We start from the raw sequence: 24,720 nt of genomic DNA on the forward strand, positions 1-24,720 counted from the left end.
CAACACCCCATACTGTTCACTCTCATTTATTGAACTCCTGTTTCCGGTACGAGGTACTTACAGTCATTGTCCTCAGATGAAGTTCATGATAGCTGAGGAAGAGGTGATTTTTCTCTCTGCTCAACTGGTGAGGCAGTTGTAACTTGGAGAGATGAGGTCAGTCGCCGCAGGTCAGCAGTCAGGAAGAAGTGAGGTCGGGTTTCCAAACGAAGCTGTCTGGCTCCCAGACTGCTTGCTAGTCAGCGTTTTAAACTCCACTTCTCCTTCCTTAGTGTGATGTGGATGAGACTGAGTCAGAATCTTAAACCACTTGTCCCAGGGTTTTAATAATCTTTTTTTTTTTCTATGATTGTCAGTTTCAACTCTGAGTTATTTTGGGTTGAACACTATTTTGTCTTAAAAGGGAATGATGTATTCTGTTCTCCGTTATCTGGAGACACTTCTTTGAAGGCATTCTGTGTGCCTGTTAGGGCTGGCCCAGGGTGCCCCCCGGGGCCCAGCCACTCACTGGTCAGACAGCGTCCTCCCTGTTCACCAGGGAACTCCGACAGGTGGGCATTTTTACAGTCCCATACCAACTACTGCCTACAGTGTTATGACAAAAAAATACCCTTTGCTATGAAGTATTTTTTCTTACATCATCCACTAGATGGCAGCAGACCCACATGGAACAGAATGGGTGTTTGGTACCGCATAATGAAGAGCCTGAAAGGGGACTGTTTTGGTTTTAAGGAAATGATGTACCTTTTTGGGTGTGTAGTAAATAGTATTCCCTTTGTGTTACAAAAAATGCAATCTGTTCTTTTAAGTCTCCTTTCTAGAAGTGACAGTGCAAATAGTTGCAGATTGTGGGTAATACAAACATAATTTGTTCATTGATTCTCGCAGAGGTGCATCTTAATTTAATCCTATCTCCATGTATTAGGTGTGTTTTTCTTCAGGTAACTGTATGGTTATATAAAAGATTTGTTCCTTAATTTTCATGTTTCATGAGGATTTTTTTTTCCTTTAAAGTAGGACATATGCCAATTAAAAATGAATATGACTGTTCGATAAATTCGTAATACTCCAGGGTAAGTAATGAAATGAACCCAACAGACATGACTTGGAGCAACTAGAAATGATTATCAGTTTTTCCAGATCACCATCCTTTTGCCATCTGCCTAGTAACCTCTTTAATAGAGGGGTAACGATGTAGCAGTTTCTCTACAAAAGTGTTCATTCAGTACAGTGAAAAAGTAATCATAATTCTGTTTCTAAATTAATGTGAGAAGAGCAGCAGTTAAACTTTCTGCCTGTAAGTTGAATATCTTGATCAGAAGCATTGGTGTGTAATTGTTACTAATGCATGGATTCAGAGGCTGATAGAACCATGGAAGGAGGGCAGTAGAGGAGGAATCATAACAAAATCTGTAGTCCTATTTCACTGAACATAAAATTCTGCTTCCACCAACATGGAGTGCAGTCACCTTGCCACTGGGCGATTGGCTGATACCCCCAAGTGTGCGCCACATCACATACTTACTTTGGATGGTGGTTGCTGCAGACTGGTACATGGCATTGCCAGTAATCACGTTAGTCTGAGAAAGGGGAAGTCCATGCTGGTGAACCTATATGTGGCTTTTATTCTTAAAATAATTGCTGTTTTATTATTCCATTGAACGAGTGATGTAGGAGTTGAGGTGACAGGCAGGCAGGTTAACATACAGAACAAAATCAAGAAAGAGATATACCAACAAGATAACATAACACCTAGTGGGCAGCTCGGGTCAGTGGGTCACCTAGTATACCATTGTTCACTTTATATCCAGGGCTCAGTAGCAAGACCAGAACTGTTCCTCAAGGGATAACATTGGTTTGCAAAGAGAGCATGATTTTGCTCCAAGGTTCTCAGGGGCTCCTTTTTTCCTATTAGGACTTGCCACTCCTTTAATGCAGCATCCAGATGTTGCACAGTTACTTGAGTTACCATTGGATCACCTGGGTCTTTAAAGCCAAGTTGTAGAGTTGCTCGTACCACCACTTGAACTAGCCCAATAGCCTTTTCTGTTGGGGAGTTGAAGCCAGAGCTGACAACCTTTTGGGGCCTTTAGTAAAATGAGTTGTAGCAACTTAAAAAGTCTCATGAAGCACCATTCCCTATTTTTATTTGCAACTGCAGAGAAAAGCAGTCTGTCGTTTACTTCGTAGGAGTATGTCTGTGATCCATACAGACTAACGGACCAAGGTTCTTCACTGAGGAAACAGGGCCCTGTATTTTTATAGAAACTATCTTCTGTCTGCCGGCATACTTCTTTCTTTCCAAGGCACCTAAGAGTATGCATTGCTTCTTGCTTTTCAGATCCTGAAAGCAGATGTAAGCAGTGTTGGACTAGTGTCATGTCCTATAGGAGGAGATGATCAATAACCTTGATGACTAACTTGTAGTACTGAGATAGTGTGTATAACCCTAAGATAAGACTTTGAAGGCTCACTGCCATCCATCCAGTTGCGAGCAAACTCCTTCTCATGTTTTCTGGTTTTCAGGATGGAGAAGAAAATATTTACTGTATCAGCAGGTTTATACAAGGTGCCAGGGAGTGTGATCATCTGTTCTAGTAAATAGATTACATTTAGAGGAACACTGAAGTTGGAGTCGCCATTTGAATGAGCTTCCACTAGCAGTGGTAACTGTTTGCCTTCGGCATCCTTCAGACCCACCAATTAAATGGGGTAGGAGAGGCTTCACCACTCACGCTGTCAGGTCTTTGTGGCATTTCCGAGCAGTGCACAAGATAGGTGTTGCTCCTGGTTTTCTGTTTTGTTGCCGCACAGAGCCCCCAGGGGCTTCCAATTACCTGTTCCTTCACATATGAGCCCTTGCTCTAGGAGAAAGGGTGAAGACTGGGGTTGCTGACTATATCCGTTTACCCAAACTAGCGAAATAACCACTTGGTCGATTTAGGCTCCCAGAGGCCTATCAGAAGCATGTCTACTTAATTCTTTTTTAATGGCCAATTTTATATAGCGTTTGTACGTGGAAGTTATTTATCCTTTCCAGGATTGATAGACTTTTCATTTTTTCAGTGAATATGATTCAAGTTCTTCTTTATGGCCCATTTTTGTCCTGGCTTGGCTGACCTTTTCTCAGTGATTTCTGATTCTTTATACATGATGCATATTGTTCCTTCTTATCTATGTCTTTACTTTTTTTGAAGTCTTTTGATTGTAATTCTATTCCTATCTGCGAATTTTTCTTACCAGATTTTTACCAGTCTGATATATGAAAAGTGATTATCAATGAACTTGAGTTTCTCATATTTTTATTTGCTTATTACAAATTGTAAGAGGATATCTTTTACCCATTTTTCACTAGGCTACTTTTATATTTCCAGTTTATAGGAGTTTTTTCTCTATTAGGGAAGGCTCATATACCACAGATATTTTCTCCCGTGTACACACACACATACATATATATATATATATATATATGTAATGTAGATACATACTTTTCATAAAGCACTTTAAAATTTTGTGTATGTTTTGTCAATTTGTCAGATTTTCCTTCATGGTTTTTAGTTTAGTTTCATGCTTGGATAGTGTTTTATATGTCATGCCAAGATCATAAATAAGATGGTGTAATACATACATTTTTATAGTTTTATGTAGCAGTTTAATGGTTTCAATTTTTAATATGTAAATAATTTATGACAGATTTGTTTTGCTACATGAGGTCAGATAGAGTAGTCTAACACTCAGTATTCCTCATGTTATTTATTGTACAATCTATTTTTTTCTCACTTAATATGACCTTTGTAAAAAAGAACCTTCTAGAAATGTGATAAGTGCCCACCTCTGTCTCATAGAGGCCCACACTACAGTTTGTCTTACCTGCATACTTTTTTTGAAAGTAAAAGCTTTAAACCCCTATAAGGTGGCCCAAGAAAATCTGTTGAGGTTGAGAAGGAAATATATAACTAATTGCAAGCAGCCATAAGTTAAAAACAGCAAAGTTTCTTCACCTCCCAAAAGAAAATCTATTAACAGCAAAAAAAAAAAAAAAAAAGAAAAATGCAAAAATAAACCCTTTGTAACTAGCTGAATGGATAGCTCTTGCTATATGTTATATGATTCTTCTTCCAGTATTTATATTTTTCATCTTTGACTTGAAAGCAGTGTTCATTACATCATCTTCAGTGAACAAAAGTTATCCTGTGTTTTGGAATACAGTCATTCCCTTGATCCCATAAATAAATAATGACTGTTTAAAAGCATTTAAGCTATATAAATAAACCACTTATTTTAAATGAAAAGAATGAGTGGGTTGGATCATTTTTCTTTAGTTCTTGGAAATGGGAAAGTTCTTTACTTTGAGCTGGATTTTAACTTATCTCTACTTAACATTTTATTTTTGTGTATTACTGTATAAAACTAGGACCTCCCCTTTTGTTAAGGGCTTTTTTTTTTTTGGAGTGGTCATAGATTTCTGGGTATGAGTTAGCATGATTTTTAAATATTTTAAACCTACAAAAAAATAAAAGTATAATGCAGTGAATTTTTTATATATTCTTTAGCTGGTTTCACCTGTTGTTGACATTTTTCAACTTTTGTTTAATCTTTCCAAATTCAAATTTCCAATTTAAATGCAAGTTTGTCAACTGCGTTCACAATTTTTTATAGTATTTTTTTCCCGATTCAGAATCCAGTCAAAAATCATACATTGGCTTTTGGGTGTTTTAGTATTTTGTGTTTTTTAGTTCTTTAATTTAGAAAAACTCCTCTGCTTTCATATTTTTTTTTCTTTTGTCTCATTGACATTTTTAAAAGTCTATGCTAGTTGTTTTGTAGATTATCCAATAATCTAGATTGGTCTGATTTCTTTCTCATGATGAGGTTCAGGTTAAATACTTTGGTGAGAAAAATACATAGGTCGTATTGTCACTTTCTTATTGCATCATGACAGGAGGCTTATCATGCCAGTTTGACCAGTCGTGGCACTAAATTTGATGATTTGTTTTAAGCAACAAATTTATCTTTGATAAAGTTAACTCAAATTAATGACATCTATATGGTGATAATTTGAAGCCATGTGAATACCCCCGTGGTTTTAATGTCCTTCGATCCTTGCTTGAATTACTTATTACATAGATAATCGAAAAATAATTTTTCTAATTTTGTTGTACTCCTTTATTAACTATAATTCATTGACTTTATATAGGAATGAATCATGTAATTATAACAGTTACTTTCCTCCCAATTTTTATATCAGTAGAATTATGTGAGAGTCCGTGTGCCATTGTACTAAATGCTCCGATGGAATAGGGAAGAAGATAATATTTTTGGATCATAATTGCAGTTTCAGATGTTAATGTCCCCAGACAGTCCTCTTGAAAGTTAATCCATTGTCACTGATTAGATTTGAATAAACCATTTCTTTTTTTCTCAACTAATGTCTTCTGTATTTATCTCTTTGTTTTTCTTTTTCTAACTGTCCTATTGTGTGTATTTCTAACTTAATTTCTCTTGTCTTAACATTTGTAACAATTCTACATTTATTTTCTATCGTAATAGCTGTGGAAATACAGAGGACTCTGAATCAACTTGGAACACCTCAGGATTCACCTGAATTAAGACAACAGCTGTAAGTGTTTAATTAAACAACAAAAAGAAGTAAATAAAGAGGAAAAACCACCTATTGTTACATTCCTATGAGAGTTTGTGGTGTTACATTTATTGTCGAAAACAATAGAAAATTAATAGGGTTTTTCTGCTGCCTTACTTGTACTAAGCTTTTTAGTACATTTCTTTTCTGTCCAGAGTAGGCAGATGTTTTTCTTTATTTTTAAGATCTGGCTTACTCTGTCAAAGCAAAAGTTTTTAAATTGCCTTTCTTATACTTTTTAATAGGTTGTTTTCAATGGCTTTTGAAAAATAGTATTCCGAGCTTGTCTATTTGTGTGGTTACTTCCCATAGCTAACAGTCCTTACAATGACTGGATTTTTATTTGGTTTAGAGCCAATACATATCCAATATGAACTGTGCCCTGCAAAAGCTTGTATTTACATCCTTTAATTTCAGAAAGCATTAGCTTCTGTTTATTTTTTTAATAATGAAGTTATATACTACATATTTCAGTAAATTAATATGGTGTTAGGAAAACAGTGGTAATACTTTGTGGTATAGATTTTACAGAGTGTTTTTACACATTTTCTCATCTGAACCTTACAAAATTGGAGTGAGTTAGATGGATCAAAAGAACTATTTCCATTTTGCTTATAAGGCAAACATGTCTGTTGGGAGTTTGATAATTTGCCCAACGTTATTCAGAACCTGAATCTTAAATCTTAGTTCAGCACTGTTACAGCTACAGATTTCAAGTAATATGCATATAATAAGTGATATGCCAAATATTAGCTATAAAAGGGAAAATTTCAAAGAGGAAGAAATTAACAGATAGGTAATAGCAACCCATATTTTTTATGAGGTACAATTTGAGGAATTTACTGTTATCTCTAATTTATATTGCATTTTTCTGCAGTGGATAGATATCAGGGTGGTAAAAATGCCCCAAGTCTAAATAATAAATCAAGGTAAAATGGAATAGAAACCACAGTTCTTAATAGTTAACAATATTTTGCTAAGGTTAATAGTGGAGGTTCTGAATAATAGACGTTATTAAAGTCTTTTTAGACTTTTAATTATATAACTTTTTCTAAAGATTTTTAAAAGGCATATTAAAGATAGGGGACTTGGTAAATATATATAAGTAGATTATAATTCTTCCTTACCTGTCAAGTACAGGTATCTATTCTAAAACATATGCTTATATAGTGTCATCTTATTCTAAAGGATCCTAAATGAGACCAATATGTGTTTAAAATGAGAGATAATATGTATGAGAGGTATTGCTATTGTAACTTATAAAGCATTGCATTAATATAAGCTTTTTTTGTGTGTCAGTTTCTTTAGTTAGAGATCTCACTTTTTACTTTATAAGCTAGCTAGCAGGACACAGATACCAATATAACTTACTTTACTGTGTTCTGCTGTTTTTACAGAGAAATGCTATTTTTCTTCCTACAGGAGACTTAAATAATAATAAATTAGTACTATTACTAATTACTTCTTCCACTCTTATTTTTTTTTTAAGTATTTATAGAATTTAAATGTTCAGGTAGAGAAATACAAGGGACTAGCCCTAGTACCCTGAGACCTGGGAACTGGGCAGAGTTGAAGGCAACAAATCCTCTTTACTTATTCAGCTAATCTCCCAATTCTGGGATGCACATAAAAGGCTCCCACACCCCAGAAGCTCACACACCAGACCTCTCACAGTCGTGTGTTGGCTTGACTCATCTTCCTTTCTAAATAGCTGCAGATATTTGTTTCTCAAAGCTTGGTTTCCCCCAGGTGTGAGTAAAGAAGCTTCCATGTAATATTTGCTCAATATTTATCAAGAATAGAACCTGAAAATTTTCTTTTCATAGAGAAAATTTGGAGCCAGTCTGTAAAAAAGTGATTTTCATAAAACTATTCATCGGAGTTGAATCAAGTTGTAGCTTAAGGCAATAGATTAGTTCTTTGGCTATAATGTGTGTTTTCTCACTTTAGGCAGCAGAAGCAGCAGTACACCAACCAGCTTGCCAAAGAAACAGATAAGTACATTAAAGAGTTTGGATCTCTGCCCACCACCCCCAGTGAACAGGTATCACGCTTTCAGACATGTTGACGTATCAAACGTGCTAGAAATCAGATGCATCATAGGATCTTTGAACCGTTGTACTAGAAAAGAAATTAGGGGGGAAAATCTATTTGAGATTAGTTCACAGAACACAAAACTGTACTTAATTGCCCAGGTAATATCCTGTGGTTCAATAAAGCAAAAATTATTTCCATGCAGTTGCTCTGACCCATAATTAAGTGAGTGCTCAGAAAATGCTTCCTGAGTAATTGTTTCCTGGCCTTCCAGAACTGACTTCATGCAGCATGCTTGCTCATTCAAGTTGGGTTTCCTAAGGGCACACATATTTATTACCTTGCTTACTTAGTGGAAGTTATTACTTAGGTAAGAGTCAGAGGTTTTATTAAAAAATAATAATAATAGAAGGATTCCTTTAAAATAAACTCAGAATCATGGCCCAGTGTTTAGGATGAAAACTTGAGGTGAGAAATCCATCATTATGGGCCTTTTACCTTGAGGTAACTATGCACAGTATCTGAATATATTGTCAAAATGTTACTGAGAGTTAATAAGGCCCTGTAATAGGAGAGTGAGTGAAATTTTCAAAATTAAGTAAAGAGCCAGCTACTGGCAAAACAACTTTCGCAAACTCTATAGAATTTCACAGCTTGATTCTAGCAGATTTTCCCCTCCTCTTTCCTCTAGCGTCAAAGGAAAATACAGAAGGACCGCTTAGTGGCTGAATTCACAACATCACTGACAAACTTTCAGAAAGTGCAGAGGCAGGCAGCTGAGAAAGAGAAAGAATTTGTTGCTCGAGTAAGAGCCAGTTCCAGAGTATCTGTAAGTATTTAAAACGGCATTGCAGAAATGAGCGCGCGCCCCTCGGGATCCCGCACAAGAGGACATTGACGTGTTTTTTAAAATCGTAAAGGCCTGTGAATGTCTTGGAAATCAGTATTTAAGTATTTATTTTCAAGTATTTCTGCTCAATTTTTAAGAAGAATGGTAATTATGTATTACTGTGTTGTGGAACAAAAGATTACACATTATATAAAAATATAGAAACGTTCCGTCAGAAACGATTAGGGGTCAGATCCTAAGTAGTATTCTCACATTAAGTTGAGCATGAGGCTGTTACTTTGTGTTTGTGCTGGTGTACAGAGCACTTTACTCCTGGGTTATGTGAAGTTGATGGAAATGAACAGAGTGAATATATTGTGTGAATATTTAAAATGAAGATACACCTGGAGAAATATAAAATGTTCAGGTAGAGTGGAATTTTGACTTAATCTAATTTTAAATTCCCCTAGAAACTATCACAAGTTATTTCCTTGTTCCTTAATGGAGAGGTTCCAAGACTACATTATGTTTTAATCAAATATTTATTATTTGGCCCTTGAGAATATTTAATTATTTCCTTGTCAGCTTAGGATACGATTTTATTATTATTTGAAGTAGTTGACCTTAAGTAGTAGAACAAGGACTTTTCTCTCTCTTTCCTTACACTCCAGTGTGTACATAAGTCAGTTTAGATTTATTATAAAGGGAAATGTGAGTGTTGCGTGTTTTTTCTTTGTGCCTTCTCAATCCATTCTGTTACTAAATTATTCAGGGTGGTTTTCCTGAGGAGAGCACAAAAGAAAGAAATCTCGTATCCTGGGAAAGGTAAGAAGTATAAAACAGTATAAAGATCAAAAGATAATTTTTCAAATACATTTTTAACATTATGGTTCCTGGGCAGAGTTAAAGCTTTCAGGATATTACATTATGACTATCCTAAGTTATTTATAAATAGAAAACAATAAATTTGAAAGCTTTTCAAAATAAAGGATAAATATATAAAATATTCCAATATAGCAGTAATGCTTTATAAATAATTATTTATTCAAATAAATATTATTGACTTAATTATTATCTGATATAGATTTATTCCCATGTATGAGGTTTAAGTCAACCAAGAAAAATACTCACTTGCCAAATACAATAGCTTCCAATAACTATGTAATAACTCTTAAAAAACACTATCAGTGAACTGAAACATGAATAAAATTTGGTTAACATTTCTATTATATTCTTAGAATTTAAGTAAGTAATTCTCTGACTTTGAAGAACAAATATTCTGTTTAATAAATATTTCTTAAAGAGGAAGGATGTCCCATTATTTTCATACTCATCTTTCTTTTTTCCATATTCTCTTGTTTTTAACAGCCAAACTCAACCTCAAGTGCAGGTGCAGGATGAGGAAATTACAGAGGATGACCTCCGCCTTATTCAGGAGAGAGAGTCTTCCATTAGGCAACTTGAAGTAAGCTTTACATTGTAGAGTTGAACCGCTGCTCTGTTCTTAGTGAGTTTGTCTTCACGATGCTTAGATGATGCTGGGAGAGGGGTCGAGAAAGAAAACTAAATAAGTGTATCAATTTGGTGGCATTTCTCATATAAATTAGAATCATTCCTTTAAAAAAAGACAATAATCTCTTTAGAATGTGTGCTAAGATGAGAAAATATACTTCTCTCTACTCCAACTTTTTTTTTTTTTAATTCTATAAAGTCATCTCAAGGCACCTGAGCATTGAGAAAATACCCATCTAGAGATAAATGTCTATTCAGAAAGTCTGGATGGCTTTGTTGGCATGTGATACACGTCACACCTGCGTAAATAAGACTTTTTACAAGGTCTTTAAAAAGTATTTTATTGCCCGTTAGTATGTGTAGGAGATCAAAGAGATCTAAAAGGTTTAGTAGCCTTAGTACTTAGGGAACCTATCTGTTCCCTAGAAAGTGGGCTAGTAGTAGCTAACGATAGCTACCATTTATCAGGGGCTCCACGCACCAAGCACTGTGTGATAAATTCTTTGTATGTTGTCTCATTTCTCATAAAAACTCTGAAGTAAGCAATCGTGTTGTTATCACTGTCATTTTACACATGGGGAAGCTAAGACATAGGATGAATCTGTAAATCGCCCATCTCCTCCTGAATAAAGTATTTAAACTTTACTCTTTAATCACACAAAAAAATAGTTACCATATATTGAAGAAAAGTAAATTTATAACTTACTTATTCATCACTATTCCATTGCATATTCAAACTTACTAATGTGAGACTTTGATTTTACACCTAATATTTTATTCCTTTAATTGTCAAATTGGCAAGTAAGTTTTTACTAGAAATATAATATTTTGTACTTTTGTGGGGGAATACTGCTTGTGATTATAAAACTGCTCAGAGCGCATGACGTAAATTCAGTGAACCCACGGCCCTTCTCTAGATCCTTCATTTCCATCCTGACTCCCTTGACGTTTTTAGCATCACAAACTTATTTTAGAGCACTGGTTACTGTTATTCAAAGTCTACTTCTATGGGATTGCCTATAGTAAAATAGTCTCCTGATTCCCAAAATGTGTGTTACTAAGTCCAGATGCATGCTCACCTATGTACGAGTGGTGGTTTGGGTTTTTTCAATTTTCCCGTTTTGTGGATTAGAAGCTGAATTTCTGATTATAATAATAATGTGACTTTTTTCTTTTAGGCTGATATTATGGATATTAATGAAATATTTAAAGACTTGGGAATGATGATTCATGAGCAAGGAGATGTAATAGGTAAGCCCTACTCATTAGATTTCATGAGGTGGGAGCAAGCTATATGCAGTTTACCTGTGGTAACTTCTCAAGCCAAAGTAACTCCTTCCTCTCTCTTTCGGTCCTTCTGGAATCAGAAGCACTGTCTCTACAACAGACAAAACATCACCCTTCGCATTATCTAAAACAGAACTCTTTTTTGGCTCCTACTGGTTGAAATGACCAGCTTCATTTATTTAAGAAGTCCAAAATTTAATCAGGGTCTACTGCTGCTGAGATCATGGAAGGTACCATGTAACATCATTCTAGCTTATTTCCAGGACCTCTGGTTTCCGTCTTACCCAATTTAATTATCATCACACCAAGGACTTTGGGGAAATTTCTATTTGTAATTGTACATGCTGTCTTGCTTTTTAGACTAGAGGGAATAGGGGAATAGGTAGCCATTTGCCTAATCTTTCATTCTAATAACTTTTGGGGGTAGATTAATTTAGTAGTATTACTTAAATACTGAGGATCCTTTTTTAAAAAATTCTTTAAAAAATATTAGTGCCTAAGACTTCTTTTAAGGTGAGAAGAGAAAGTATGACTTAGTGTTCCGCGAGTTAGGGAAATAAGGCAAGCGTGCTCAGTCCTGAATTTAAAGGGAAATAAGTCAGCACAGATGATTCTTTTTTTCATCCACGCTCAGCTGCAGGGATCAAGTTGGGGTTTTGTCACATAAGCATGACTACAGTAGGGAGCGAGGGAGCTGAGGACAAATGCAAGAAAGCAACTACAGATGATTGGCCGTGGAGTCTATGCTGGGAAGAGGGAAGTGAGGACATGAAGTATGTGACAGGTGGTGAGAAAATGGTAGGATCACACAAGTGGGGGCCTTAGAGGGAGTGCCCTCTGAAGATCGCAGGTGGTGATCAGAGGGTGAGACCTGGAATTGAGGTTATGGAGAGCGGCAGTTACAGATGATGATAGATTTGGGATGTGACCATGGAGGTGGGTGGCTGAGAAAGGGTCACAGGCAAAGTCTTTGAAAAACGTGTGCTCAAGAAATTGAGAGGCCGGGGAATTAGAGGGTCAGCAATTGGATGTTGAAATTGCCAGTATGTATAATAGGAGAAGCATTGAAGAGAACATCAGGGGCTAAATGGTCACGGAGTGAGAAGAAAAGACTGAGAGGTCTCTAGATGTCTGCAGCCGGGGCAGCACGAGCTCTAAAACGCAGAGTCGGCGGGGGAGAGGAGACTGGCTGCTGCAGGGGACACCTGTTCCAGCCCCCAGGTCAGAGGAGGGTGGGAAGGAAAACTGTCACCGCTTGAGAAGGCTGCAGGGGCCCTCAGGGAGGCTAGGTTTCAGCCCAGAAGCAGGTTGATGCTGGCTACCGAGCAGATGCCGGGTTTCCGTTCTCTGTGTTTACCCTGAGTAACAGTTCAGACCCCCTTTGTACTGAGTTGGCTGTCGCACAGTGCAAACGCTGTGACGGTGCTTTTTACGGCTGCCAGGAAGAACTGGAGTGCGCTGTAATGAAGGTGGTCAAGTTTCTTTTCTTTAAGTTGCTACATATTATTTGAATCACCTGAGAAACAGTAGCGCTAAAAAAAAAATTCAGCCTTGCCCATATACTATTAATATTAGCCTTTCAATAGTGAATATGTTTAATCTTACCTGGAACTGAAATCTAGTGATTTGTGCAGCTCTGTTACTGGAGCATCAGCACCTGTTTGACAGTTTTGTGTGTGTTTTGCTTTACAGACAGCATAGAAGCCAACGTGGAAAGTGCAGAGGTGCACGTTCAGCAAGCAAACCAGCAGCTGTCAAGGGCGGCCGATCATCAGGTAGTACTGACTGTGCTAAACTGCCTTATCACTTAGACTGTGAACTGTGTGCGCGCGTGTGTGTGGTCAGGTTTAAAGAGGCTGGAGATGTGTGAAAATTTAAAATCCCATGGAAGATAGGTTAGAAATATGCCAGTCATCTTAAAACTGGGTTTAGCCTGTCTGTTCTCAGGGTTGAACCAGTCTTGAGAGCCACAGAGAGAGGAATTTCAGTGTTCGGAGTCTTGGGGGAAGCGTCACGCAACTCCAGTCTTCTCTGACAGCTGCTGGTCTCCCATGTCGTTTTGACATCCCTCCCGGAAGCCTCTTGACAGCAGTTTCCCTCTGTTTCTTGTCGTTCCCTTCTACCTTTCTTTTTTGTCAGTGATACTCAGGACTAAAGAGGCAATGATCCTTGTCCTAGAAAGATCTCTTCAGGTCCTATAGAAATTTTATTAGCTTGGAGTGTCCTTGGTGTTCTGTCAGCATTCAGCGGACCCTTCACTGGTAATGAACTGATTTCTTAAGTGAATCATGTTAATACAGGGAATCCATGTGTATGAGTCAAATATAAATATGTATAAAGGACTACAAATATTAGGACCATAAACTATTAATGTATCATTTAATATGTAAACCTTTGTTGTTTAACAAAGATAAGGCCAGCCTCTTAGGGAACCCTTAAATATGACCCTAGCATTAGAGTTCCCTTTTAAAACTTAATTTTTTTGCTGTTGTTAATAATTATTTTCTCAGATACTTGTTACGTTCTTATAAAATACCTAAGATACTGTCACTATCCTAGATATTTTCAATTACTTTTCACTTGTCTCACTAACTGTAGAAATGGCCTTTAGTTTCGGTTCCACTTTTTCACTGGACAAATCAGTGCATATTCAGTGATATATCAAGAACGGTGAAGCCGTACAGAGGATGCTGAGTTACAGCCATCGTACTCACTGACAGAGTATCTCGTGTCTGCCATCTTTGTGTGTGAGATTCAGATACGCAGCTCAGCAGATTTAATGTCACCATGTCATAGACTGTAGGTAGCACTCATGAGAGTTGAATACACACGTACACAGGCACACGCACACGCACACACACACACACACACACACACACACACACACACACACACACACACGTCTCTAAATGCCAGCAGTTACAGCTGCCCAGACATAGTGTTAGCAGGATTCATCAGTGACTGGGCATCCATGTAACTTCGTTTTGCTTTTGGATTTTAGAGGGATATAGATACATCCCCAAGTTTTACTTTTCCTCTTCCTTGTGGAAGGGAAAGCCTACAGCCATCCTGGGAAAAAGGAACACATCTTCCCAAGCGGAGCCTCCAGAGCCAGGGCTGCCCCCATCCTTAATCCCACAGGCCCTGGAGGGATGAGGAAAGAGCCGTGCAACCCAAGTGCTGGGAAGAGAGCAGCTTCCCAAAAGTCCCACTTGGTGGCCTTGATAAACTTACACCTCTGCAAACTACGTGCCTCTGAATAGTTTGGGTGAACCGTGATCACAAAGGAAGGTAGTAAATGCTTTTATCACCATGGCATCCCAGGGCCTCACTTTCCCCCACTGGGGAGGGCGCCGCAGGCAAAAAAGATAAGCTGTCATTGTTAATGAAGGCACTTGACACATACTTGTGCGGTAACTAGTTGGGAAAATAACGTGGGCGTGAAGAGATTGAAATAGGAGAGAAATTGTGTGTAATATGTGCGGAGTGTGCATTTGAAACCTTAGATGACTGTGGAGTATTGAAAAGTATGAATAGTTTCCAGGATAATTTCAGAGTCAGAAGCATGGGGGTTTTTTTGTAAGTTTTATGCTCCTTCTAGTTGTCACTAAGTAAATTTACAAATTTTTCTACTTTGTAAGAAAAAGGATTCCTGCATGTTGCTGTGAGATACACAAGCCATTAGCAAAATATAGAAATCTGCAACAATGAAGAATGGAGCAAAACTCTACTTTCATATTTTAAATGACTATTAGAATTTTTTTAGCTCTTTGTTTTTGACTTGTGTGTTGAGATTTCGAATGCAGTTTCTGTTACATTAAGGGACAGGGATGATTTGGGGAACTAATAAATCTACTTTTGGAAAAATTAACAAACATTTACACTTGCTGATATTTTCAGAGAACCCATTTTGAAGAGCAATTTTATGATTAAAGCTGAAGAATCAATAGGTTTTTAAGCTGGGTTTTTTTGTTTTGTTTTCATACATAAGTAAACTCTGTCAGTTGCTTGAGTCAGTAAATTTTATTTCTCTGTGTCTTCTTTTTTAAGCCCAACCACACACCCAGAAAAATTACCAACAAAAGCTGAATAGTTACCCTGTGAATTATACCATTAATTCAAGAATATTTTTTTGAAAACATAGTGCTATATATGTATTGAAGAGATTTTTGAGAAGGAAAAAATACAGCCAAAAATTTGAGGACAATAAAGTACTATTGATTTTACTCTAGGAATGAACCAGATGATTTTCACTTGTTATAGAGATGCTCCACTACATCGATAAACATGTTTTTTTGTTTTTGCATCTGCAGCGCAAATCCAGAAAAACCCTGTGCATCATCATTTTTATCCTTGTTATCGGAGTTATAATTATCGGTCTCATCATATGGGGAGTGAAAGGCTAAGATTATAAAGGAGCACACTCTTGCACTACATTATGTAAATTATGTAGGAAGATTCCTTTAATCATGGTGGATTTTTTTTATTATTATTATTTTAAAATTGTTGCATAAAGGATGGTTCCCATACTTTGTTATTTTTATTTGAGGGGGTTAGTTTTCTTTGGATTAAATCTGATATTTTCTAATACTGAAAATTTTTTCTGAATGTCACTGCTGGCATAATTTTCATGCTTTTCGACCTAGCAACTGTTAGGTTTTTGTCCACATTGTATATGCCTTTCATTTATAATTTATTTATCCCGTTGACTTAGTTTTTGTAATTAGTAAATGTAAACGTGTGTGTGTTCTCTGTGCATCTCTCTCTCTCTGTCGCAGTGTAACATGCACCCACATTTGTGTTACTTCAGTTTCAAATCTCTAATTTTGATTTGGGCCAGCAGAGAAATTCTCAATAACTTAAAAAAATTAACATTTATGTTTGTGTTTGGTTGTTTTTTTTTCCCCCTGGTTCACAGCAGCACAAATTATCTATTTAACTTTTATTGTTGTTTTTCTCTTAAGACTTTTAACTCTGAATGAAATCAGTGAATAAATTCCCAGTGTGTCTCACACTCCTGATGTGTACATATTAAGCATTGGCTGTAGATTGCCTAGTAAAATAGTAAGGGTAGGTTGTTTTTCCATGGGCTCTGTTTAAGTCTGATGTTCTTTTACTGGGGATTGTGTAGTCACTATAAATGTTTAATGTAATTTGGAAGAAGAGTATGATAAATCAATACCTATTGTGTTAGAATTCTAAACATCCCAACTTGTTATTCAGCTGTGTATGTCCACAGCTGTTGGAAAATTAATTATCTTCCCTTATGTCCTCTAGAGTAATGGCTACATTTGTATCCTTGGATCAAAATTACTTTGGGGAAGTAACTTTCCCACAGTTACTGTTTTTGAGCACCTAACACTTAAAATTCTGTGTTTCCCATACGTACCATTTTGTACCATCCTTCACTAAAAACAGAATGGGAAGTTTGCCAGTTTACTCACTTGCCTTTTTTTAATCAATGTTGTTTTAATGCACTAATCTGAATATTGTAAAGAAGATTATCTTAGTTTATAGTTTGTATTTTATAATGTTCTTATATAGCAGTTTGATAGTGAAGGCAGTGTTTTACCTAGCAAGCTATGAGACTTCAAACGGGAACAAATAAAATATTAAGTAACCAAGTAAACTGTATCTTTGCAACCAAAATAAAGATGATTTCAAAAGTGTCTGGATAGTTTTATTTCATGAGAACTCTGCTAACAGGGGACTTGACACTTACCTCATACTTTGCCACTCTGCCACCTGAAATTTCAACAGAGGAGCTGGAGCCACATGGCCGCATTCTGCATCTTGCTGGAGTACCGGTTTACTCAGAGTTCTCATTCTGGCAGTCTTCAAAGGTTTTGCCACTAATAGGTAGAAGCTACTTTGCATGCCATCAAAACTCAAATTTTTCCATGAAAGAGACTGGAAAATTATTTTGCGAGTGAATGATTAGAAACTTTGAGACTTTATGTTCACCAGAATCAGCTTGCTTTAGTGAACAGGACGGGTGCAGGGAAGAGAATTCATACAAATACTGCCCGTACTGAAGTCAGTGCAAGCCCGACAGGGCGGCGGCTGGAACATGGTCTTTCTGTATAAGTGCACAGAGGTGTGTGCTGTCTCATGTGAGAAGCCAGTATCTCAAAGCTATATAAATGTCCCAGTGGCTTCCACAAATCAGTTCAGTTTTCTGCCACAGTTGTACTTGATAAAAATGTTTATTCTCAAATAGGCAAATGCATCTACTTCTATTTATTTCATGGTGAGTTCCCAATAACAGCAAAAGCACTTAATTCAGAGGGCATGATTTTAGTGCCTTAAAGTGTCGTCTTTTATAAATGTTTGATCAAGACACAGATCAGTGATTACAAACAGGAACTTTAGTGATTTGCACTCTTAAAAAACATTAATTTTGAGGAAAAAGTTTACACAGGATATTTGGAACACAAAGACCAGTCTTGATTAGAAAAAAAATGAAAAACAGTACAGCAACCAAATTTTAAAGATTCTTAAATTCTTTTTGGTTAGTTTTAGAATTGCTTTGAAAAGTGAACATTATGGAAAATAAAATTAGAGTTGCTTGCCTGACTGTCAACATACCTGAATCTGTTCAAGTCAAACTGAGTCTCAAACTGAAGAAATTTTCTTACCAAGTGACACATAGTGTTCATTTTTAGTGTGTTCTGAAAATATTCTTGAACGACACAGATTGCGAGGAACCAGCCTGTTTAAATTGATTGACAATGTGGCATGAAGTGTTTGGCCAATGTACTGGTCATTAAATATTATGAATATATTTTGGTTTTACAGAAGAGTTAGTGGTAGAAGAATTGGAACCATTTTGACAGAGTGCAGCTTGTTTTCAGTAGGTTTGGGATCAACCTAAAAAGAATACAGATATGGACACAGATGGAGCTTGATCTGGGACAGCAAACCATGGAGGCAGCTCCTGGGGTCAGGCCCCCTGAGCACACCGGGTGCCCGGCAGTAGCATCTGCCTTGTTGGCTGAGAACACCGCGCCTCCAAGAGGCCGCAGCTGGGTCTTTCTCAGGGTCTTCCCTGCTCCCTGCTTTTTTTAAAGAATAGTAAAATCTTGTACACACAAAAATCGTGTTCTGAATACCAATCAAGACAAATTTGTAATGAAAAAAGAGATGATTTTTGAAGGCTTCTTGTTCTCCCAAAATCACTGTGTGGTTTAAGCCAGGAAAACGCAGGATAGTTTTTCTATTTGGTGTGATTTTTCTGCATCTTCATGTAGAAAGAGGAATGTCACAATAAAAGGTAAAACCTGTATAAAGGGGAAAAAAAGTCATTGCCTTAATATTGAAGAGCAGTTCACAAGGGTAACTTACTCAACTTTTTTTTTTGGAGAGGCAAAATTGACTTTTTTTTACACGTCATCAGGTTAGTGAAATAAAAACTAAATTTCAGAAGGGGATGAAGAGAGTTGTTTGGGGAAGTTATGAATTAAATGTCATTTATAGTTCATTTAAATATGATGAAAATTACTCATCAGTGGTAAGGAACATCATCCAGCATCCTTTCCTGGGGCTACTGGGTGCGGAAGTTGTTTGCATATGCTTGTGATACACTTAAGAAAACAAAAAATTGACGTGTGGCTCCCAGACCCCTTCAGTTTACCGTAAGATCTGAGCAGCTTGACCTTGTATTTCTCAGCGAGGAAATACACGTAACAAGACACAGCGAACCTAAGCATGTTACACTGAACCACTTCCTTGGCAGAAGGCATGACGTCTCTGCTTAACGATTATCCAGAGAAGCTCATCAGTCAGCGAAGATAAAACTATTCCTCCCTTCCCTCCTTTTTCTTTAGGAATGTGTGGCCTCAAAATAGTGTCACACGGGAAGTAAATTGCTTGGATGTAAACGTGGGGGTTCATCTTTCTTCATTTCATGTGGATTTTCCAAAGTCAGTAGACTCGGTGAAACAGCTTCTCTTAGTCACTAAGTTAAGACATATAAGAAACCTGTTTTTGTTTGTTTGTTTAGAACTGCTTCTAAATGGTACACAAGTACATTTTCCCAATCAGAACGGAGTCTCTATGTTATACATCGTCTGGGGCCCTAGCACCTAGCAGTTTGCTCTCTCCCTCCCGTGGTGCTCAATAAATATTTATATACTTATTTTGGCATTTATTTTGTGCCAGGCTGCTACATGCCTAGACACAGAGGGTGTAGGAGTGAACCAAAAGAATGTGATCCCTCCCCTCAGGGAGCTTACATTTTGGCATTAGGCACGTATAAGGCACTTGATGTGAGAAAGAAAGCAGTGGATGGAAGAGGAAGGAGGAAAGGGAAAAACAGAAGGTATGAGGATGGAGTCGTCATTTTTGGACCACCTAGCACCTTAGAATTGGGGACCATTCACTCTTAAGGACTTTCTGTTTAGCCTCCCCACTGGCCCCAGCACCAAGTAGCTGAATTTCATTTTCTTTTCTCAGTTAACAGACTACTAGAAAAGTGATAGTTTTCTAAAGAGTAACACTAATTTGAAAGTTGATCTGTATGTACTATCTCCAAAAAAGAATCTTCCATCTTTTTGATGGCAGCATCTGTGTTCAGTGCTAGGGCATCCTGATCATCAGGACTGACATTTATAGGACTTTGGCAAAATTACTACTCCTGATAGAGGGCAGAGCATCAGAAAGAAAGGAAAGCGCCAAGGGGATTTTGGAATCTATGTTTCTTCAGAATGCACTTAAAGCCTATGCATTATGCATGCTCTTAGTAAAATGCTCCTTAAAAAACGAATGCTGGAGAGGCTGTGGAGAAAAGGGAACCCTCCTACACTGCTGGTGGGAATGCAGTTTGGTGCAGCCACTGTGGAAAACAGTATGGAGATTCCTCAAAAGACTAGGAATAGACTTACCGTATGACCCAGGAATCCCACTCCTGGGCATATATCCAGAAGGAACCCTACTTCAAAAAGACACCTGCACCCCAATGCCCACAGCAGCACTATCTACAATAGCCAAGACATGGAAACAGCCTTAATGTCCATCAACAGATGACTGGATAAAGAAGAGGTGGTATATTTACACAATGGAATACTACTCAGCCATAAAAACCGACAACATAACACCATTTGCAGCAACATGGATGTCCCTGGAGAATGTCATTCTAAGTGAAGTAAGCCAGAAAGAGAAAGAAAAATGCCATATGAGATCGCTCATACGTAGAATCTAAAAAAATAAAAAAATAAAAAAAAAAGAAGAACATAAATACAAAACGGAAACAGACTCATAGACATAGAATACAAACTTGTGGTTGCCAAGGGGGCAGGGAGGTGGGAAGGGACAGAATGGGAGTTCAAAATGTCGAATAGATAACAAGATTATACTGTATAGCACAGGGAAATATATACAAGATATTGTGGTAGCTCACAGCAAAAAAAAAAAGTGACAATGAATATATGTATGTTCATGTGTAACTGAAAAATTGTGCTGTACACTGGAATTTGACACAACATTGTAAAATAACTATAACTCAATAAAAAATGTTTAAAAAAGTTTTTAATTTACCCTTAGCAAATCTGTTTTTCTTGATATCAACAGGGAATAAAGAACACCCTCAATGGCTCATGTTAACTCATTTTCTCATAAATACTATTTCAATATGTCCACTTTAATCCTTTGTTTTAGCAATCATTTGGTTAACATGAAATTATGAATATTATGAAGTCTTATTTTTCTCCAAATAATTCTAATTTTAAAAGCAGAAATAGAACTAAATAACTGACACACTAAATAGATTTTTATAGACACTGTTGCTTCTGGCAGGTTTTTAAGAGGTTGGTCACTTAATTACTCAGAGTGGGATTCTTGTAGGTTTTGTGTAGTGATGGCATTTCTGCTTAAAATGTAAGTGGTGGAAGGCAAAACCAGATTTCCTGTGCAGTCGTTACATGCATAACACCCTTCCTTGTTTTAGAGGGAGTCTGCTAGAAATGAACTGAGTCTTTAAATAAACTTAAAAGGGCATTAATTCCCACTTTGGCAAACCCAAAGTACAAATTTTTAAGTGTTTACTGTAAGTACTGTTAGACAGTAGTTACTAACTCCAAAATCTATTAGCATTGGTGGAAACTTAGAAATGCAGTTATTTAGCTTCAACAAAGATTTACTGATACTAGTTTCAGTTTCTAGTGCCTTCTGGAAAGCTTCATAATAGTACATCTGAAATACTGAAGTCAGAACAAGATAAAAGGAACCAAATTTACATGTCTGGAAACTAGAGATTTGACCCAAGAGTAGGATACAAGTTTTTAGTAACTGTGTAACTGAAGACCTGACTTTGAAAATCTTTCAGGTCAAAACTGATCCTTTTGTCAGTAATGATTCTAAGAACAAAAAGCCAAATTATAATTTAGTGTAAAATATTATATATTTTAATTCATTGTTTTTCCAAACCCAGATGCTATGGTCATTTTAAGTTCATTTAAAGGTATACCCGACCATGTCCAACCTCTTTCCAGTGCCAAATTTAATGTTACTCTCCCTAAAGGTTACAATGATTTTAACACTTAATTATCATTTTGTTGTGGGGTATATACCAAAATTCAGTAAGATAACCATCATATATCATTAAAACTAGTTCTTTCTTGGGTGCAATAGATATTACTGGTCTAAATTAGAGCTACCCTGTTGTCTCTGTGTCTTTTCCTGATCTATGAGCAAACATTTTCTTAGCAATTTAGAATTTTCTAAGTTGTAGAAACTTTTCTCAAGCCTGGAATGGAGGCAACTCACTAGTACTCTCCTTTGGGATGGCATGGACATTTGAAGAGTCTGTTATCTATAAAGTGTAAAATATGTTTAATGCTAATATTTTAAATTAAACTTATTTTGAGGTAACTAGATTCACATGCAGTTGCAAGGAATAATACAGAGTTCTCTCTCATGTACCTTTCACCCAGTGTGCCCCAATGGTTACACCTTGCAAAACTATACTAGTATAAGATCATAACTAGGATATTGACATTGATACAGTCAAGATGCAGAACGTTTTCATACAGAACATTCCAGAAAGACCCCTCTCGTCCTTCTATATATAGCCATACCCTCTTTGCTCCCCATCCCCACCCCTCCTTCACCCTTGGGAATCATAATCTGTATTTGTTTGGCACCCATGTTTCTTCTTCGTGGATGTGTGTCTTCATGTCTTTCTCCCTCTTTTGTCTTCAAGTTCATTGATTCTTTCCTCTGTCTCTTCCATTCTGTTACTGAGCCCATCAACTAAATGTTTCATTTTGGTTACTATATTTTGCAGTTCTAAAATTTCTGGCTCTTTACAGAAAAAGTAGTTTTCTAAGTTCTGGAGTTTAAAGCTGTGATATAGTTAAAAGTTAATTTCTTAAAGAAAGAAAAAATGTAACTTTGGTGAAACTGATTAAGAAAAAATAGGAGAGATAAAAATATTAGAAATGAAAATGGGGATCAAGAAATAAACCTCGCAGAAATTTAAAAATATAGGTGGGTACCATAAAAACAGTTAAAATGAATAATTTATATGAAAAATGCAAATTACCAAAATCAACTAAGAAAGAAGATAATTTCTGCTTCTGGTGATATGATTGACTAGGTATGCTCAATACTCCTGCTAAAATAAAATTAGTTATTTGATAAAGTTCAACACACATAGTAAGTTCATTTCCTGGCCTCTTAGAAAGCAAGATGACTACTAATGGCTATTTACAAATGAAAGTGAGTTAAACCCAAAGTAGCTGGGAAATAGGAAAAGGCTATGATTCTGAAACTAAGTTATGAATTCCAAGCAAAGTAAAGAGGCTAAACCTAAGACTCCTGCATAAAAGCAGGAATTTGTTAATGTAAGAAAGAAGTCCTGGGCCAGTGGACTCTGGTGGTTACTCTAAGAAATGAATAAAAATCCTCACTTAAGAAATGCCTCCTTAATTAATACTTCTAGATTAATTAATCACACACACAGGTAAACAAGACATTTTAATTGAGAAAAAAAATCTGTATACTCAAGGAGTTCAGATATTAGAATTAGCAGAAATGGAAGAACTATTATGAAATGCTTAAAGAAATAACTGAATTAAAATAAATATGCAACAAGGCATAAAAAAGAAAAGGCATATATTAAAAAGAACCAAACAGAACTTAAGTATGAAATATAATTATTGATATATATATATAACTCAATGAATAAGAGCAAATTAGTCACAACTAAAGGAGTAATTAGTTAACTGAGAAAATAACATTGCAGCAAGGACGACAAGGAGATAGAACATATGAATGACAGATGAAGAGACCTGAAGGACTGGAAGAGAATATCTAATATGTGTCTAATCAGAGTCTCAAAGATAGAGAATAGGAAAAAAATGGAAGAGATGATTGCTGAGAAATTTCCAAAATGAATCAAAAACAAATCTACATATGTAAGAAGCAAAATGTATATCGAGCAGGATAAGTAAAAGGAAACCAATGTAGTCTCCTTATAAGGAAACTTAAGAATGACAAAGAGATCTTAAAAGTAGCCAGAACAACTAAACATCCACCTACAAAGGAATGACAAATTCACAGGTGACCTTTCAATGCCAAAAATTGAAGCGAAAACAGTAGGCTAACATCTTCAACGTGCTAAGTGAAAATAACTGTCGATCTAGGATGAGTGATCAATGAAATGATTTTTCAAGAACAAGGGCAAAATAAAGACATATTCAGCTTTTATTTTCAAAAGGAGAAGTTATGACCAATAAACTTTCATTTAAAGAATAAGGATGAATTTATAGTAAAGAAACATGGCTAGAAGGGAGGTCTGAGATACCCAAAGAAATGATGAGCTCAGAAGGAAAATGTTAAAAGAATGTTTTTATGACTTCTAATTAGTGAAAATGTTCTTAGAAAATATATAAAAGGTACTAACCATAATCTACATATAGTCAACCACTTTTTATTTAAAACCTCTGTGGAAATAAGTATAAGAAACACTCAACACCAGTCAACTAATCAATGTCTAGTTAAAATCCAAAACTTTCCACTACATAATTGTTGTAATCCTATCTTAGGGTCCCTTAAAACAAGAGCATGGTGTCAAATGTAACTCAATTAAAAAAAAAAAACAATTTAAAGAAGCTTTTCTTTAAATATTAAGAGGTAAGGAATTATTCCTAACGTGTAAGTTATATTCATCAGCTTTTCACTGAGTCATACTGAAAATAGAAATTACATTGTCACTACGGCATAGTTGCCCACCTAGAATCCATGCCGCTCTTGCCAATTCTTGATGGCCTCAGACTTTTCTTTGGAATATTGTATAGCAGCCATGTACTTTGGGTAGAATCGACTCCAGCCTAATTCCAGAGATAGTGGGCACTACTTTAGATAAATCAGTCAGCCTATCTCATTCCTTTTGCTTTAGTGATTGGTTCAAGGATGGGCA

General features: G+C 36.4%; 1 protein-coding gene across 2 annotated transcripts in view; it reads left to right on the forward strand.

The window, feature by feature from the left end:
• Positions 1-16,972, forward strand: part of STX7 (syntaxin 7) — a 40,928-nt gene extending 23,956 nt beyond the window's left edge. For both annotated transcript variants that reach the window (XM_010965564.3, XM_074368347.1), the window contains exons 3-10: positions 5,551-5,620; positions 7,592-7,685; positions 8,367-8,504; positions 9,277-9,329; positions 9,873-9,969; positions 11,195-11,267; positions 12,996-13,078; positions 15,617-16,972. In XM_010965564.3, the coding sequence (XP_010963866.1) occupies positions 5,551-5,620; positions 7,592-7,685; positions 8,367-8,504; positions 9,277-9,329; positions 9,873-9,969; positions 11,195-11,267; positions 12,996-13,078; positions 15,617-15,709 (701 nt within the window). In that variant the 3' untranslated portion in view covers positions 15,710-16,972. The remainder of the gene's footprint in view (positions 1-5,550; positions 5,621-7,591; positions 7,686-8,366; positions 8,505-9,276; positions 9,330-9,872; positions 9,970-11,194; positions 11,268-12,995; positions 13,079-15,616) is intronic.
• The last annotated feature ends 7,748 nt before the right edge of the window (positions 16,973-24,720 follow it).

This window comes from Camelus bactrianus, chromosome 8 (genome assembly GCF_048773025.1).
Source record: "Camelus bactrianus isolate YW-2024 breed Bactrian camel chromosome 8, ASM4877302v1, whole genome shotgun sequence".
Taxonomy (NCBI): Eukaryota; Metazoa; Chordata; class Mammalia; order Artiodactyla; family Camelidae; genus Camelus; species Camelus bactrianus.